At 39.5% G+C, this 18,522-nt stretch overlaps 1 protein-coding gene across 2 annotated transcripts in view; it reads right to left on the minus strand.

The window, feature by feature from the left end:
- Nucleotides 1-4,315: 4,315 nt before the first annotated feature.
- Nucleotides 4,316-18,522, minus strand: part of hgfa (hepatocyte growth factor a) — a 31,346-nt gene continuing 17,139 nt past the window's right edge. Inside the window, exons 8-18 of one of the 2 annotated variants that reach the window (XM_033614533.2) lie at nt 18,226-18,397; nt 17,915-18,048; nt 15,985-16,078; nt 14,680-14,819; nt 12,297-12,329; nt 11,950-12,058; nt 11,769-11,843; nt 9,746-9,883; nt 9,415-9,521; nt 9,166-9,299; nt 4,316-7,773 (exon numbers count right to left, since the gene is read on the minus strand). In XM_033614533.2, coding sequence (XP_033470424.1) covers nt 7,597-7,773; nt 9,166-9,299; nt 9,415-9,521; nt 9,746-9,883; nt 11,769-11,843; nt 11,950-12,058; nt 12,297-12,329; nt 14,680-14,819; nt 15,985-16,078; nt 17,915-18,048; nt 18,226-18,397 — 1,313 coding nt within the window. In that variant the 3' untranslated portion in view covers nt 4,316-7,596. Of the gene's footprint in view, nt 7,774-9,165; nt 9,300-9,414; nt 9,522-9,745; nt 9,884-11,768; nt 11,844-11,949; nt 12,059-12,296; nt 12,330-14,679; nt 14,820-15,984; nt 16,079-17,914; nt 18,067-18,225; nt 18,398-18,522 lie in introns of both variants that reach the window. The other variant, XM_078165361.1, reaches the window with a different exon arrangement.

Consider the following 18,522-nt stretch of genomic DNA (forward strand, 5'->3'; position numbering starts at 1 on the left):
GACATCTCCACATGACAGTGTGCACTTGTGCTGTGAGTTTTACTGTGAATGTAAATCATCTGTGAGCCTTTTAAATCGATTTGGTTCAGTTATTGAAATGGGAACATGATTTCCTCCCCTGAACAGCTGCTGATAGTGGTCAGGTTTAACAACTGTTTTAAGGTACTTTTTTTAGTATTTCCATTTTATGCTACTCTAGATTTCTATTCCACTACATTTCAAAGGCAAATATTGCAACTCAACATCACTACATTTGACGACAATAGTTACTACCTACTAGAGACCAGGTTTCTGATTCATAAAACCATGTGTAGGATCCATACTAAAAATGTATCTAGGACTGAAAGCCAAAATTGGTGTGCGCCAAAAAATATTTGCCAATTTCTACTATCAGGATTCCACCTCACCATCTGTGTCGCCAATTTCCGATCTCCAAAATGTCGGTAAGCATGGGCCATGGTTTTAAAGATGGCAACTTTTGCGTGGGAAGTGGCATACGCCTCTTTTAGGCCTCGTTTTGTGTGTACACAATGTTTATAAATGGGACCCCAGGAGAGGGCATGTTATGGAGTACACTTATGAACTGCGAGGTCCCAACTTTTATACATAAATAAGTTAGAAGTTAGAATATTTTGAGAGTTAACAATGGATTTCAGGGTTTGGGAAAGATTTTTTAACAAAAAAGCTTCCCAAACCTCCTAAAAACGCGCAAGCTAGCAACTCGGAGGCTAATGCTACTAGCAAGACCACTGTGGATGAAAACATTCTACAGGGAGTCCACAAGATTGTCAAAGAAGTTATTCAAGAAGAGAACAACTGCCTACAAGAAGAGATCAAACGAGCCATCTCTCCGATTAACTCTTTCCCCGCCATTGACGAGATATTTCGTCAATCTGTGTTCTCAATGTTATTAGAAAGGGCGCACAGTTACACATCCAACGCCTCAAGCGATGGAGATATTGATGGTCTCAGATTCCAATAATTCCTGTTTTGAATCCGATTTGGACGAAGAAGCAAACAAGTTTGGTGGGACGAAATGGGATCTCCGTGACCGTGACAGTGACACACGGACAAGACATCTACAGAGGAGAGGGAGACAAAAGTTCTGACATGCTTTTGTTGCCTAAACCCAACCTAAAGTGTTAGTTGTTTAAGGAAAAAATACTGATGTAGTGCATTTATTTTGACAGAGACTGTATGTAAACGTTAAATGTCCTTTGAGAACGGAAGTGTATTTCGGAAGAAGACAATACATGTAACAGGAAGAACTTGACACGGCATCCCAGAACGTAAACATCCAACGCACCCTGGGTACCTTGCACGTCGTATCTGTTTCCATGACCGAATGTCGATATGTGACGAGGTTGGAGTGAGAATGTGTTGCCCTTTACAAAAAAGCAGTGTCTACTTGACTTATATTTTTGTATTGCCTCTTTTAAAAAGAGAAGAACTACATACTTCTTGCACCACTGGTTACCAGACGTTTTTCCTCAGTGTGATAATTTGACACAAAAATCAATCCTAGATGAAGCACATCTTATCTCACGTTAGGCAACCAATCATATAAGAGCTGCTGAAAACCTTATCTAAAAGTTCAGCTGTATCTCGCTGAAGTAAGCTATGGAATTTTCGAATTTGCAACCCAAACGTTTCTAAAGACGTGCTATTATTCATCTCCTTTAGTGACTGTATTGATGACCCCTGTTGCTTTCAGCCACTTCAGACTATTTACCCCGCACTAGAAGTCGCTGCTCTGAGTGATGTCGAGCGTAAACTGCCAAAAACCTGCGTAAACAGATAAGTGTGTGCTGTCGGGCCCCATGGGAAAAAACACGGGTACAGAATACAGCCAAACGTCATGTCAAGTTGTTTATTAAAATAGGAATAATAATACAAAGGCTACAAAATTCAGGAAAGGTCATAGATATAAAACAACTCACTAACACAAAATAGCAGCTGTTATATTTAAAGTTGACAGTATACAAACATATAAACAGAATAATCACAAGGTAAAAATACTTAAGTATGATATGTACAAATATTACAAGGTGTAATTTACAGAATGCACTGACCTATTTACATTAAGGTAAATTAAATAACAGTCACAACGCCATGAGAGCAAAATCAATGTACATTACAATTATATGATACGCCATATAACTGAGAATATGTGATATTTGGTTTCACCTGCCTCACTTTCTGTGTCAGTTGCCTTTAATGGAGATTTCTTCGTTTAAATTCCTACTTCATTGACTCTCCCCTCACTTTTAATCCGTGCAAGTCGATAAGAGGGTTGCATTTCCCTCAAAGTACAATTATGGCCACGGTAATTATTTAATTATATACAGTTATGGTCTTTGACACACTTGAACCAAAGGCATTATTGTATTAAAATTCATTGAATTAACCTCCTGAGACCCTGTGTCCTCGTATGTGGACATCACATTTTGGGTTTACTTAACCTTATACTTCATTCTGCTTAACTCAGACCTGTTGTCCTCATTCATGGACACTTTTTTGTGCCATCTAGTGGTAGTAAGAGCACAATACACTGATCCATGTAAAAACAAGATGGCAGCCATCTCTGCCAAGTCAGTCTGCAGCAGATCCCCCCCACCAATTTTAGCAATAGTAATAAGCTAAGATTCTGTTAGGAAGTACTCGTTTGAGGACACTGGGTAGGGGTCGACAGATAATCGGCCTGGCCGATCTTCAACTTCGTTACATATTTATTTATTTTTAACTTAACTTTTACAGCAGACATATATCGGTTGTAAATATCGGCTATCGGTATCTCTGTTTCATAATAATCGGTATCGGCTCGGTCGAACCCTAACACTGGGACTCATTTATCATTGACAATGTTTAGTTTTTTATACTTATCAGGTCCTACTGATCCCAAATAGCGAGGAGAAATGAAAAAAGTTCAGGTCCCAGGAGGTTAAAAGCCCTGATATGAATGTTTGTTCCTTTACTGCTATGTACCATTCTCCGTGTGATATTCAGAAAAGTCGTCTTAAAGCTGAGAATATTATACATGGTTTAACTTGTGCGTAGGAGCCACACAAACATGAGTAAAATACTTTTAATGCTAAACAGGTGGGGAATCATTCTGGTGTCATTTAAGGCTACAGACATCATCTGGAAACTTCTGCTTATTCAGAAATGGTCCTAAACAGATACAATTTTTAAGAGAAACATTCTAGTGTAACTGGCTGAGTAAATATTCACAGCAGCAAACATTCATCTGACTTCTAGCAAACATCTTAAACATCACACACACACTTCATTTGTGCAGATGCTGTGATCCTTTGCTTTAACTCCTGTTGGTTTGTTCACATTTAGGCTTATTTAGGCCTTTTGGTGGCACTAATTGCAAGAAACTTGATGTATGATGTTGCTGTATGTTTTTTGTTTGTTTTCTAAATAAAATATTTGTGTATTTTAAATGAATGCCTACTGGATACTTGCACCAGAGTTTTTGTATTTCATGTAGATGATTTTAACATGGAAGACCATCCTAAAAACATAAGCAGATGTGTCTGACATGTTTTTGTGTTTTTGCACGTTTCTGTAGATACGCACAGAAATATTAACATGTTATGTTAAACTCTGGGCAGAACAAAGCACTCATCAATTAACAGGTTAAACCATATGAGGCTGTACAGAAGTATAATGCAGTGGCTGGAGAAAAATAATAGTTTGTCCTGTTTTTTCTTAATTAATAGGATTATTATCTCAGAATTCTGAGAACAAATCATCAGAAAATAAGATATGCTCTTGTTTTTCTGACTTAACTTGATAATCATCTCATTAATTCTCTTTTTTCTTGAATAAACAAGATTACTATCGTAGAATTTCAAGAAAAAATTGCAAGGATAACAAAAGGCATTCTAGTATTTCTGAATTAAAAAGATTATTATCTCAGAAATTTGAGAAAAGTTTTGATGGAAAAGAAGATATGCCCTTGTTTACTCTAAATATCAAGATAATAATCTTGTTAGATCTAGTTTTTCTGAATTAAAGATATTATTATCACAGAAATATGAGAAAAAGTTAGCATGGAAAAGAAAATATGCTCTTGTTTATGTTAATTATTGAGATAATAATCTCTTAAATTCTCGTTTTTCTCAATTAATGAGATTATTTTGTCAGAAATCTGAGAAAAGTTTTCATGGAAAAAAGATATATAATAATAATAATAATAATAATAATAATAATAATCTCATTATTATTTTATATAAATTAACAAGATTATTATCTTAGAATTTTGAGAGAAATTTACGTGGATAACAAATGACGCTCATTTTTAAAAAAAAAATAACTTGATAATAATCTCGTAAATTCTCATTTCTTTAAATAATTGAGATTATTATCTAAGAATTTGAAGAAAAATGTGCATGGATAACAAATGGTGCTCTTGCTTTTTTGAATTAACAATAATCTAAATAATTCACAAAAACAAAAGAACAATTTTTTGTTATTAAAAGCCTTGGTCAGAATTCTGAGATAATAATCTCGTTGTCAGGCTTCTGTAGTCTTGTAACGTAGTATGTTACATCATCTTTGTGTGGCTACCTGTGAGTCAAACATGCACCCCAGTTATTCTGAAATCATCATGAAGACAAATTTAAACATCATGCCAAATCTGGCTCCTTTTCAAACGACGTCCTCTGCTGATTAAAAAAATAAATATACCTACCTACTAATTACAAGCTCGCAGTCTCTTTAAATACCAAACATAATAAGAGGCACAAAAAAGCCAATCTGACATTACTTAGTGAACCCAAAATATTCCAGATCTATAAGACCTATAATATCTCACAGCACAGCAGAAACATCCTCAATAAATCTGCAGTTCTATGTACAGAAGGACTCAGTATAAAATATCCTACTGACCACACACAGCCCACCAGGGGCCAAAGTTCCCTCCAAACTGGAGACCAAATAGCCATGTTATATTTGGCATGGCTCTTCTCTCTCTCATGCTACAAATATTAGCATAAGATTTTGGAGCGGTTCGCTCAGTCCTACTTAAACCCTCTCTCGGGGAATCTAACAGTTACAGCTAACTGGGGAAAAGGTAGTCCAGCTACTGCACACAATTAGCACTGCTAGCTTTGCCAAGGCTGCTGCTGCAGGTCGCTCTGCAGGCAGCAGCACAGGGTTCTTATGAAAGCTCATTTTAGCCTGTGTGATGAAAGGAAAAGTGATCCTGTAAGACTTTATGATGAGAAAACAATGAGTTATTATCTCAAATGAATGAGAACTGATGCTAAGTCGTTATTCTGAAATAAGTAAGTCAATATTTGGAGAACATTTCCCACTGTTTATAGAAAGCATCTCATTATTTTAAGATACTAATTGGGGATGCACCGATTGTAGGATTCTGGGCCGATATCTAAGTTTAAAATAACAAGTTTGCCGGGGCGTGGCCTCCCCTTGATGGCACCACTCGCCGCGCACATGTGAGTGATTGACGGTGATAACGTGTGTGTTGGCTTCGTCAAGTGTACAAAGTGCAGCACGATGCTGGTATAGGACAGCAAAAAGACGGGGACCTCGACATTTAAGAGGCACATGACGAAGGCTTGCCATGGAAAGAAAGATGAGAGTCAGCCTTCAATGTCCATGTTCGTAGTCTGTTTGCCTGATGAAGGTCTAGTACTGAAACGCTGCAAATAAATTTTATATTGCAAGTTAGACAGTGTGCGGGAGTCCTTTTGCAACGTTGGTATCCTTAAAAAAAGTCGGGTTTGAACCGGGCTCCGGCTCGTAATTACAGTTAAAGGGACGAGAGCAGCTCAGACAGAGTATGCACATGCTCGGGTGGGGTCAGGCTGGATTTTTTGGGCCTGATCTAAATTCTAGCACTTGTAGAAGCCATTGTTTCTAGCAAAGACGATGGAGAACAGGCGTTCTTCTTCGGCGCTCGTCCTCGGCGCAGCCTGACGCGCGTATACTGCCCCCGTCAGTTCCAACAGGAATCAACAAGGCCGGCTGAGGGCAAAGTTGTATCCAGTACTTATGGTACCGAAAAAAAAACAACAGGTACCAACGTATTTTTTGCGTGTTGGCATCAACTTGGTACCGAAGTATCAGTTCTCATGACAACCCTAGTATATATACATGTATGTAGTAGGTGTCTGTGTGTGTATATGCGAGTATGCTGATAAGTCGCACTGCTGTTCCTGTAACGTCAACAAAATGTAGTACTACAGAGTTTTACCGTGTTGTCTGTGGTCACGTTTTGTGTTTATTTTAAAGGCCCCTCTAATGACAGGCATTGGAAATTAGCAGTAGCTATTAGCCGTTAGCTGTTAGTTGCGGCTATTGGCTGTTAACAGCTAACGGTAACTAGCTCTCCACCTGCCGATTTCAACACTGATTTGTTGTTCACAATGTAGCATTATCAGGGAAAAAAGAAGGTATGTTCTCTAACGTGTTCAAGGTTACTGCGTTCTGTTGTCCCAAAGGCATCCCGGGGAAGATGGGAGACGGGATGCTGTTAGTTTCAAACCCTACTTTTTACCCTGCACAAAATTTATGTGACACAGAAGAAAAGCATCGGCCACTGAAGTAGTGCAAATATCAGCCGATACCGATGTTCGGCCGATACACTGGTGCATCCCTAATAGCTACTCATTATCTTGAAATACAAATTTTTCAAGTCATTATTTTGAGAACGTTTCTCATTTTATTTTATCAAATTTCTCATTATACTGATGTACATGATCTTTTTTTTCCCCATTACATTGGCAGAAATGGGCTTCCATTAATTTCATATACTTAACTACTGGTATATCTGAAACTAAATTTGATCTTTGGAGGCTTTGCTTAATCACTGTTTTATCACTTGGGTTTCTAGTGTCTGTACTACCTAATGGATAATTTATAATGACTTCTTCATGCTTATATTTTCCTCCCTTTTGGTATTATCATAGATCTTTGTTGAATTAATTCACAGGCCGAATAATATTTATCATATTTGCTGTGATATTTGTAAGGTATATGGACGGATGTTAGTTGCCGCAATTACCCATCCACATTATTTGTGCTGGAGGTAATTAAATATGTTTTGCAGTCCAGCTCAACACATTAAAAAGACAAAAAAAACAACAACAAAAAAACAACAAACTTCCCAGTTTCAGGAGGGTACCTCATGTGGTGACCTCCAGATAACTAGGCTCTGTCCATGTTCAAGTATATCCAGGAGATAATACTGAGTCGTACTCATCGTCTTTGTTCGCATGGCTTCAGAAACTCTGAACATGTCAAAAAACAATTAGTATGCCGTCCACGTGCCCGAGACTTTGGCAGTAAGAACGATATTAAGGCTAACAACCGGAATGTCTTCATTTGCAAAGTGGAAGAATTCCATTTGGTTTATCCAGTCTTCAATCATTAATTTCTGTCATCGCCGTGGAAATGACTAATTCAGCAACAAAATCCCAAAATGGCCACTTTCCATTAGGTGATTTTCCTCATTTCTCCCCCGTGGACCGTGCTGGAAAGGCCTTGGAATTTGTTGGCCCAGAGCCGCTCCTTCTCTCGCAGGCTGCGGTGAAGTCGTGCATTGATTTTCACACCACGCCATCAGTTCCTCTCCAGACTGGGGTAAAGTTTGAACACTTTGTAAATCCACTCAGAGTAGAAAGCAACGTTTACAAAAAGCGCAGGCTGTGATGAGGCGCATTTTGTCCTTTGGATGCTAACGCCGATGATGACTTTGCGCTCGTGTTCCTGGCAGACCAATGGACCACCGTTGTCTTTCTGCAATTAGAGGGTAGAGAATGACACATCAGATTATTATAGTGCATTGTATGTGTTAAACTAAACCATCTAAAACATGGTGATTGCTGCTGCTACAATGTTAGTTCACACAGACGACTGAAAAATACACCATTTTTGAGGTTTAACCCTCTCTCAGTTTCATTTTCATTTGCCACTTCTGAGATATTCCTTGCAATGAAAAGAATGGAAAAAAACTCCATTTTAAACTTTTAAATTATTACCCTTTGCAACCTGTAAACCTTTGAACCCTGTGCAAATTGGTGCAATTTATTTTAAAAAAACATGGTTAAAAAAAGGCAATGAAAAACTTGGTAAGAAATGTCCCACAAATTGGAAAAAAAAAGAGGAAAAAAAATATTTAGAAAAATATTTATCAGAATTATAATTTTTAAGAGTGCTTAAAATTATAATAATACTGATACAAATTTTTAAAATTGTTTTTATCTTTCTTTGTCTTTCTTTTTTTTTTTTTTGTTAAATTTAAAAATTTTTCCCTAATGTTTTGGGTCATTTCTTTATTCATTACTCAATGCCTTCTTCCTATGTTTCTAAAAGAAATCAAGCCAAAGGGTTAAACTATTTAAAACTTTTTTTTGGCACCTTTTCTTAAGAGGAAAGTAGTTCCAGTGAAAACTAGCTATCTACTGTAGACGTTGCCATGTTATTCAGGTAAAATGACATTTTAAAGGGACCGTTCATCCCCAAATCAAAAATACATATCTTTCCTTTTACTTGTAGTGTTATTTATTGGTATACATTGTCTTAGTGTGAGTTGCCAAGTGTTGGAGATATCAGCTGTAGAGATGTCTGCCTTCTCTAGAACATAATGGATCTAGATGGCACTCAGCTTGTGGTGCTCAAAGCTCCAATAAATACATCTGAAAAACTCAACATTGATGTCTCTTTCCAGGAATCATGACCCAGTTACTCAAGATAATCCACAGAGCTTGTTGTGAGCAGTTTCATGTAGGAAGTACTTTCTTTCTTTTCTACACATAGATGAGAGCCTTGTGCTCATGACAGCAACAGATGTAAACCTTAATGGAGTACTCCTCGGCCGAGCTGTAATGTTAGTTAGCTCAGTGGTGCTAGGTGAGCTAGCACTAGATGCATGCTTCCCTCTACACAGTGATATCTTGAGTAAAGGTGTTCTGATTTCTGGAAAGAGACATTGCGGTTGAGTTTTATTTATTTTTTTGGCACTTTGAGCACCACAAGCTGAGTGATATCTACAGTAGTTCCATTATATTTAAGAGAAGGCAGACATCTCTATGACAACTCACACCAAAACAATGATAGATAGCACTACAGGTGATGTACAATTATGTTGCATGCATGTTCTTTGTGTAGACATTTATTTGTGATCCTTACATCACACACGCCTTCTCCTCTCTTGCCGCCGGCACATATCCTGCTCTCCCCAGCGTCCCCTTTGATTTGTGAGCACATGTCGTTGTTGACCATGGGCATGGTCAAAGCGTTCAGTGCCTCATCGTATCCTGTGTCTGGACAGAGAAGGATATGCAGTGTGATTGTTAAATGCTTCAGATATTCTTTATGTATGAATAAACATGGTTAAAATGCAAAGTGGCAGGGCATGTGGGTGGAAGAAGGCAGTACTTTTGGTTTCCCCCCATCCGTACATGGTGCAGTTGGTGCCCTCGGCAATGTGACACTCTTTCACTGGAAGATGAATAGTGGAGGCACCTTCGGACACAGGGGCGGGACTAGAACAACCACAGTAATAGTCACAATCAATTATTTCATAAATAAAACAGTCTGTATGCACAGAAATAAGAGTCAGGCAAATAAGAGATGTTAATGTTTTAGATCAATAAAAAATGATGTAAAATCCATACAGTACAAAAATGACATCACAAGTTATGCTTGCCTTTAACATTACATTGCTTGCCTAAATTAGTGGAAACCTAATGAGGAATTGAGAACTTACTCTTCTAGTTTCAGCATAACCAGGTTGGATCCTTCTGGACCACATATAAGGCGAGAGATGCGTAGCCTTGGATGGCTTGAGGATTCATTGAGGTGGCGCAGACCAACCTGCACACTGTAATCCTTGAGATCTGGAACACTGATGACCACAAGTTGCATTATTGGAAAGGTAAGATCCAAAGTTATTGGAGCTTTACCTGAACTAGAGACTAAAAGTCAGGATAGTTGTGTCTTTGCTGCTTTGATTTTTGTTTTTTAGTCCCTCTGCTTTATGCAAGTGTGAAAGCTAACAGTGCTAACAGTGCGAACAATAATAAAAACAGCAACAGTGCTGACAGAGCTGATAATTTTAACATGGGAGGAAAGCAGAGGGTGGGTGTTACACTACTGTGACTATGCTGTCCCGCCACTATGGGTCAGGATGGCGTTACCAGCGATTAACTGTCACATGACTGCAGTGCAGTGCGATGGTGCTTAGCTAGCTAGTGGGATACACACACAGGGACTCACATGCAAAGAATGGAGAAGCACATGCAAAGGGAGCGTCACTAAATTTTCTGCTCAGAAAGCCATTACTCCACTTTTACTATACCTTTAGGCTATGTAGCAGATTGTTTGCTGCTATGATATTGCTCCTAAAGGTAAATTTACCAAATTTGGAGAGTTTGAGTTGTTTTGACAACACTGTGGTTGCTGAACAGGTGGCTAGCAGCTAACATGAACATGACGAGTGCTAAACAACAGCAACAGTGATGATAAAGCTAATGGTGTTAGCCAAGTGGAACTGGAGGGTGGGCACTACTTCCGCACACCGTCTACATATTAGCAGTAACTGTCAAATGCCCAACGTGATTTTGCCAAGTAGGACATGTTCCTGGACCAACATCCTACATCGCATTCCAGGACCAACATTGCAATCAACCAATCACAGCCCTCTGACATCATCAGTGTGCTGCTCTTGTGCTTCTTTCAAAATTCCTTTGTGCTTCTTCAGAGCTAAGCTAGTTTTAACAAAAAAAAAAAACAACCTTGTAAGCTACTGCTGGGTTAGCGAGTTCGCTTGCTAATGGAGGTGGCCATGCTAACAAGTGAGCTTGCCAATAGACAAGAATATTAGTGAGCTAGCTTGCTAACTAGCTAACAAGTAAGCCTTCCAAAAGGCTACAATGTTAGCAAGTTAGCTTGCTAACTAGGTAGGCTATACTAACAAGTAAACTGTTCACAGACAAAGTTAGTTAACAGTTAGTAAATGCCACATGGGATGTTGATCCAGGGGCGTTTCCTACTTAATCTTAACTTAAACCTACAAAATCACGTTGTGCACTGATGAATAAGCACAGTGCAAAGCGGCGGTAATGAGCTGGCCAGTAGGATACACACATGCACTAACATGCACGCAAGGACACAACAAACCACAGAGAAGCTCAGATTACAACACACATAAATAGCATGACTTAATTGTTAATGCTCTGAATGTCACATATAGCTCCTTTAAACATTGCATGAGGTAAGTTGAGATATATTGCAAAATGTTAAACACAAAATTACGGGTGCATTGTTGCACAGAAACATGATTACAGCAATTTGACATTAAAAGTAATAAATGACTTTTCAATCCTTTTTGCAAAATGTGAAGACACGAAAGACAAGTACGAGCATGTTTTTCCATGACACACACCGGGCCTGAGAATATCAGCTAAATGGCTAAAAGCCACTGATGTACACCATATGCAATACATAGAGTACTGTACATGACTACAGAGATAGGGACATTTTGTTTAAAGCCACTACTTCAGATGTAGAGATTATATATGTATATGACAGGCTGTGACAACTGCAGAAGTTAGGCAGATCTGCAAGACAGTCTGGAGTGAGTAACTACCAGTAAACAGGATACATCCATCTTTACGTTAAAGAAGGCAGCAAGCAAGAAAGAAAAATGTTCGAGAGATAAATGGAAGAGGTAAATGACAGAAGGGCTTGGTTAAAGTTTGCCAGACAGACATAAAAAGGTGGAGTATTACCAGGAGGTGAAGCACTGTTGGTCCGTCAAAATCCAGTCTTCTCTGATCAACGAGCCTCCACACAAATGAACATTCCTGAGAAAATTTAAGACAATTTTCACCATTACTATAGGTGTAAAAGCATAAAAAAAGCGATATAGTTTTAAATATTTCGCAATAACACAGATGTAAAATGACATACTCTCTTTGGATGCTAACAACCCAGCTGCCATCTGTCCCACGCACTTGGTGTCCTCCAACAATTCTGGTGTTTATATGCACAAAGCACGATATCTTGGGCCCAGTCAGAGCTACACATGAAGACAGTTTTATGCTGCATGTTAGATGGATGTGTTATTTACATTTCAATGGGGAAATGTACATTAAAACTTCAAAAGGCAACCATAAAATATGATTTGTTTAGTCAGGTACATGACAGCAGACGGATTTGATATAAAGAGTAAAAAGGAAAAGGGACGAGATTGGAGATAAGAGGACGAGGAAGAGGACTAGACTGGTAAAAGCCAGATACGCCGAAGTGATACTCACTGTTGGGTTGAGGAGCCACTGTCGCTGATTCACCTGATAGAAGCAAAGAAAAGCACGACAGTAAGAGGAGACCCCACAGCAGCAGGATATAATTTAAACCACTGACCATACATTGACACACAAAGCATGAAACCTCGTTGAAAAAGACACCCTTCTTTGCTTTATGAAGACTTATCTCTGAATCTTTGCTGGAGGCAGCCCGCAAACCGCAGCAAATAAATTTGCTCGAGACCTCAAAAACTTCATGGAAGATGTGTTTTACATTACGGAAATTATTGTGCAGCCATTTGAAAGAGGCTCTTCAACGCGGCCAGATTGAAACCAGCCAAAGAAAATGTTGGGTCCGGCCGTCTGAGTGTGTGTTTGCTCTAATAAAAGGATGGCAGCAGAGACCTGCATCTGTTCGATGTTTCAGCAACATGTGTACTCTGCCAAATGGGACGAAACCACGGCTGACAGATTACGTAAGCAGCCAGACAAGCCGTATGAAAACACAATTATTCTAACATTTTAGCTGAAGTCAACAAAGGCTGCAAAGCTAAACCACTTGTGTTATTTCATTGCTTTGCACCACTATACCAACACTGTCCTCCTCTACTGTGTTCTAAATGCCAATCAATGCTCTTTAAGGAGTGCTTTCTGGACAGTCTGAAAGGATCACTTGCAAGATAAATGTGACACTTTCTAATGTCACAATAGAGGGACAACTACGCAGGTTGATTTTAGCGCTGCTCATCATGGACTATATTGCTGTCATTGTTCATTTTAGTCAAACCATACAGTTTGAAAATGAGGCGCGGCTCCAACTAGAAAACAATGTTTTGATGCATTGGATGTGCTGAATGTGCATATTAAGGCAGTACAGGAGGAGGTGCACATTAATAATCCTCCAGGACTGTAACATGCTCATGTTTAACCCAAACAAGGAGGTCTTGGCCTGATTGTCTTGGTGCACACCTGAGTGCGATTGCTGTGTTCACACCTGCCCAAACGAACTGCACTTATGGAGCAAACGATCTTGAGTTCAACTGCACCGAACCAAACAGGGCAGGTGTGAAAGGACCTTCATAAGATACACTCCAGCAGCACGCAAGACACATAGGTAGTCATTATCTCTATACGTTTTTGAAGCAAGTACATCATGAGCAAAGTGATGAAAAGCTGCTTTCAGTGAATGGATAGTGACAGTTTTTGGAATTTCCTGAAACCAACAATCCACACCTGCTTTCTGAAGAAATTAGCCAGGTGTCCACAGGCAGCATTTGCGAATTCTTTCCTTAACATTCCTACTTTTAACCACTGCTTATATATACTGTATGTACACATGCATTCTCTGTTTTTGAATTAAACTCTCACTACTGGAATTAACCACTTGCAGGCTGTTCATTTCTTACAGTTTTTGCACAAGTGAACAATGCTTCTGAGACTGTTATGAGAGACTGTCCACCTTAAAGTCACTGTATGCCTCATTCAGAACATAACTATAACAGCATTTGCTATGTAAAGATATTAGTGTCTTGGGCAGAGAATGAAGTCACACTTTGTTTGTGTGTTGTATGCGGAGCTTCTCTGTTCTTTGTTGTGGTAGCTGGTCCCACTGCACATGGATGGTAATGCATTGGAGTCCTTGTGAGTGTATCCCACTGGGTAGCTAATCGCCTGCTGCTCTGTGTTCATAAAGTGATCACTGCTGATAATGCCGTCCGGACCCATGGTGGCAGGACAGCGCTGTTGCAAAAGCAATCATGTCCAACCCCTGTTAGCTGCTAGCAGCTGGCTTAGCCATTTCCATGTTGAGAATCGTGTCCATACAATCTTAACTGAGACTCTGAGTCATAGATATGCTCTGACTGTTGCATACAGCTCATTTTAAGGTGGGAAAAATATGAAGCTACAGCCAGCAGCCGGTTAGCTTAGCTTAGCACAGAGAGAGCTAGCCTGGCTCTGTTCAAAGGTAACAAAATCCCTCTACCAGTGCCTCTAAATCTCACTAATTAAAACTTTATATGTTTGTTTAATCTGTGGAAAAAATAAAGTGTAAAATTGATAGCCTACGTTGTGATTTTACAGGTGTTTCAAGTCTGTCAAGTTTGTGCCAAGCTACGCAAATAGCTGCTCACTCTATCAACATATTATTGTACGGTTACTATATAAGGCTGGTATCAATTTTCTTGTCAAACCCTCGGTAAGAAAGCCAATAAAATCAAACTACTCCATTAACACTCTGCTAAATAGATCACTAAAACACTGCGCTATACAACACGTGCACCATTTGCATTTCTTCTATGTTGAACTAAGGCTCTGCTCATATTCATGGCTGATGTAACACAGATGCGTCTCTTGTTACAGAGACATCAGTGACAAGGTTATTTAAGACACTCACAGCGCTTCAGTTTGCAGTAGTCCCAGGCCAAGCGGTTATTTGGATTGGTGTAACACCAGGGGCCATGTTTGTCCCGGTCTGGGTTCCGGCAGTAGTTCTTCTCCAGCCCCACGTGGGAGTCTGTAGAGTGAGAATCCCCACTGTAAAACACACAGATACAGATTCTCATATTCCGTTTGTTATTTTGCACACAGTCTATCAGAACTAACACTAGGCCACGTTTCATAAAGTTTTATACACTCGCACTCTAAAAACAGTGGCACACACACCATCATGCACATACAGTGCATATACACTGTAAGTAACCATGGTATGCCTGGAAAGTCTGACTATGGCCTTCCTATAGTGCAATGAATCCTCTGCATTCACTGCACAGAGGCCGTAGAAGGAAACGCAGAGTTTTGTGAAGAGTACTCATGGGACTATGAAAGTATGCACTAGAAGCATTCAGCAGGGCTCAGACCAGCAGGAGCCACATCCTCTGTGGAACTGTTCAATTGTGCCCCCGATTTGAAGGAATTTACATTTAATTTTGTGTCTTTTTGCAGCGCTCCACACAACTCTGGGAGAATTAAATGTAATCTTTTCAGATACCCATAATATCACTGAAAAGAAATTACCCAGTAGGAGTTTGGACACACACGCACACAAACAATGCTGAGCGATGGCTGACAATTTGTCAAGAGGTGAAGATAATTCCACTTCCCAGGAGAATGTTAAACAAGCTGTAGCTCTGAGCAGTTTTTCCTGGGATGACCCTTGGCCTTGAGCGGGGTAGACTCGCTGGCTGCAGTCTACGCGAGGGAGCTGATTGGCTTTGATCTGCTTTCCTCAGAAAGCACTTCCTGGGGTCAGGGGTCGGCTCTGGAACATGTCCATCTGTCTGTACCATTTTGGCTTTTAAAATTCCTGTAAATTAAGTAATTCCAACAGCCTGACTTATAAGTGCCAAGCGACAACCCCAGAGTGGGCAACCTCTCTGTCAAAATGGGTCACTTGGCGAGCACCGCAGGGTTTCCTCTCATCAGTTAGATGAATAATAATTGGGCCTGGTATTGACCCCTGAGGAACCCCTGATTTCCTCTTGCTGTTTGTTTTCACTGCTTAGCTTCATTCATATGAGAGGGATTTTCACAAGGCAAGGGGAGCTGAGTCGTCAACAAACATTCATCAACTGAGCTGAAAAAAATGTCAACCTCTCTAGGAAACCTCCTGTGTGTTTTTCAGTACAGCTTAAGCTTGACTGCGAGTTAAAAGACAGAGTAAAACAACAAATTTATTATGCAGAATAAACAACTATGTTACCTGTTTATGTGATTTGACCAGTTTGAACATGGAATCCCAGATCGAGTTGTGGATAAAGTGCCCCTGTATGTTTCTCCGGTGTCTTCATAACACTCTAAGGAAGAAAGGGATATCATTATTTCAGACCATCTTGTAAAACACTCCCAACAGAGCATAGAATTACTTAGCCTGGCAGTTTCTCAAACACTTACACGCAATCAGTGAGATTGAACTACATACATGATTTGGGTGGTGGCTGTCTTTCTCACTGATGCAAACATAACATAATCAAGTTCAGATTTTTGGCTTTTCTATGTGGTTTGGATCAATTTAAAGTCAAAGGCCCCTGTGTAAGCGGCGGTACAAAATTTGAAACCTTACTATGTCTGTTCTTAAACAGAATCAGAAGAGGGGCTGTAGTAACTAACATGCTGGCTGCAGCTTAACACGTGTGGTCATCTCACTGTAAATGTAACACAGAGGAACATGGGAAATGACAGCGAGCGCTAATGCCAAAGTCTGGTACTCGTGTTCTTCCATGAAATGGAATTCACTGGGTAGCATGCTGCCAAGTGGCCCAGTCCTACGGGAGCAATATACAAAGTGTCTGTGTAACTCCACTTTGCAAAAACATAACATGGCTCTTAAAGCATTTGTCGATCTATATTTAAATCACATTCTACAGGAGACAGCATGGATATTTGCCATTCTTATGAAGTTTGGTGCTTAGAAAACACTCCGGTAGTCTTAAAGGAATAGTTTGACATTTTGGGAAGTAGAGCGTTATGTGGGAAAATCTATACCACTCCCATATCTGCACGATGATTGTACCCAGCTTTGGGCTTAAATGACTTTAGACGTGACAAAATAAGAAAAAAAAATACTTGAAACTAGACTTGGGACTTCACATAGACTTCAGCCTTTTGACTTAAAAATACTTGATACCTTCCTCCAAGCCCAAAGCTTCAAAAGTATGTTATTTTAAAGTGTGCCAGCAAGTTGACACTTAAGTCCCAAGATTCACTTTGTTTTAACCAATCCAACGACATCCAATCAAGTTAAAGGACAGAACCACGAAGAGCTAACTTTACGTTACTGAGCAGCAGTTGGAAAAAAATACTTAAGTTAATTTTGTTCATGTGCAAAAAGTGTAAATAAAAAAATTGGAGTATGCAAAAGGTGTGGGTCGAAAATTTCAGACAGAGGCACAACAATTTTCAGCTTTGTTCAACATTTGAAGGTGGACAAAGAGCAGTAAGTCAAGGATAATATTAACGTAGCAAGCTAATGCTTAGCTAACGTTAGCTTAACCACTAAATAACTTTTTACCAAACTTATTCAAAGAAATACAACTTTTAAAAAGTAGTCTTAGTTTTTGAGTAACTAATATATTACTACTCTGTTGTGAAATTGACTTTACATTTGGTGAGGACCATATTACAACTTGTTTAGGACCCAGAACTCAAAGTTTAAGATTTGGGATTTGATCTGGGACTTATCAGTCTTGACTTAGGACTTGAGTTCAAAGACTTGAGACTTACTTGTGACCAAAACAATGACTTGGTCTGACCTCTACAAATTAGCACCTTAGATCTTGTCATGTTCACTGTTCACCAAGAAACTGTTACAGCCCACAACTTCCTGTTAAACCATGTTGTCATTTTTACATTTCTGTGCAGTGACAATTAATCGAACAAGAAATAATACATATATTAGTAGACTGTGGGTACTAATAGGCAGATTTTCTTACCTGTGGACAGAGCTTCCCCCATTTTTCAGTCTTTTTTGCTAGGCTAAGCTAACTAGCTGCTAGCTCTCTCTGCTAGCTACAAATATTTAATGTGAGAGTGGAATCAATTTTCTCATCTAAACCCTGGGAAGAAAATGAGTAAGTGTATTTCCCCAAAATGCTGAACTGTTCCTTTAAAGGTGAAGTTGCACAGTAATTTACCTATTTTTTGTGTGGCCTCAGCATCACACCTGGGGATGTGGGTGCAGTTGGCTATCCTCTGATTAGGGTCTGTAGTGAAGCACCATGGGTACTCTGCACCATCGGGGTTACGGCAGTAGTTCTCTCTGAGGTCTCTATAACACATACACAAACTACAATTTAAATGATTTGGCTGATGTATTATAAATTTCATTTTTTATACTTCATGCTGATCACTTTTCTTTTTGGCACTTCAACAGTCAAATACACAAAATGGACAAAACACAGTGGAGAGACAAGCTGTCAGGGGCTATGAAACTAACATTACTCACTTGCATTTGAAGTTCTGAGGGAGAAAGGAGTGGTTATGGGGCAACTGGGAGTCCCAGCGCTGACACGTCACACCCTCCGGAGTGACATTCATTGTGCCTCGGTAATCTGTGCCCTTTCCCTGGACGCAGGATGTTGTTACATTGACATCTGTGTCCTCACTTGAGTCCGAATCTAGCAAGGAAAGAAAAAGAAAATGTAAGTGTGGGCATGAAAAAGGAGGTTGCTAAAGAGTGAGATGTAGGAGGAGGGAGAGAGGGAAGGAGAGAAGGAGGGAGGTATTAATCCCCAGAAGAATG

This window comes from Epinephelus lanceolatus, chromosome 23 (genome assembly GCF_041903045.1).
Source record: "Epinephelus lanceolatus isolate andai-2023 chromosome 23, ASM4190304v1, whole genome shotgun sequence".
NCBI lineage: Eukaryota > Metazoa > Chordata > Actinopteri > Perciformes > Serranidae > Epinephelus > Epinephelus lanceolatus.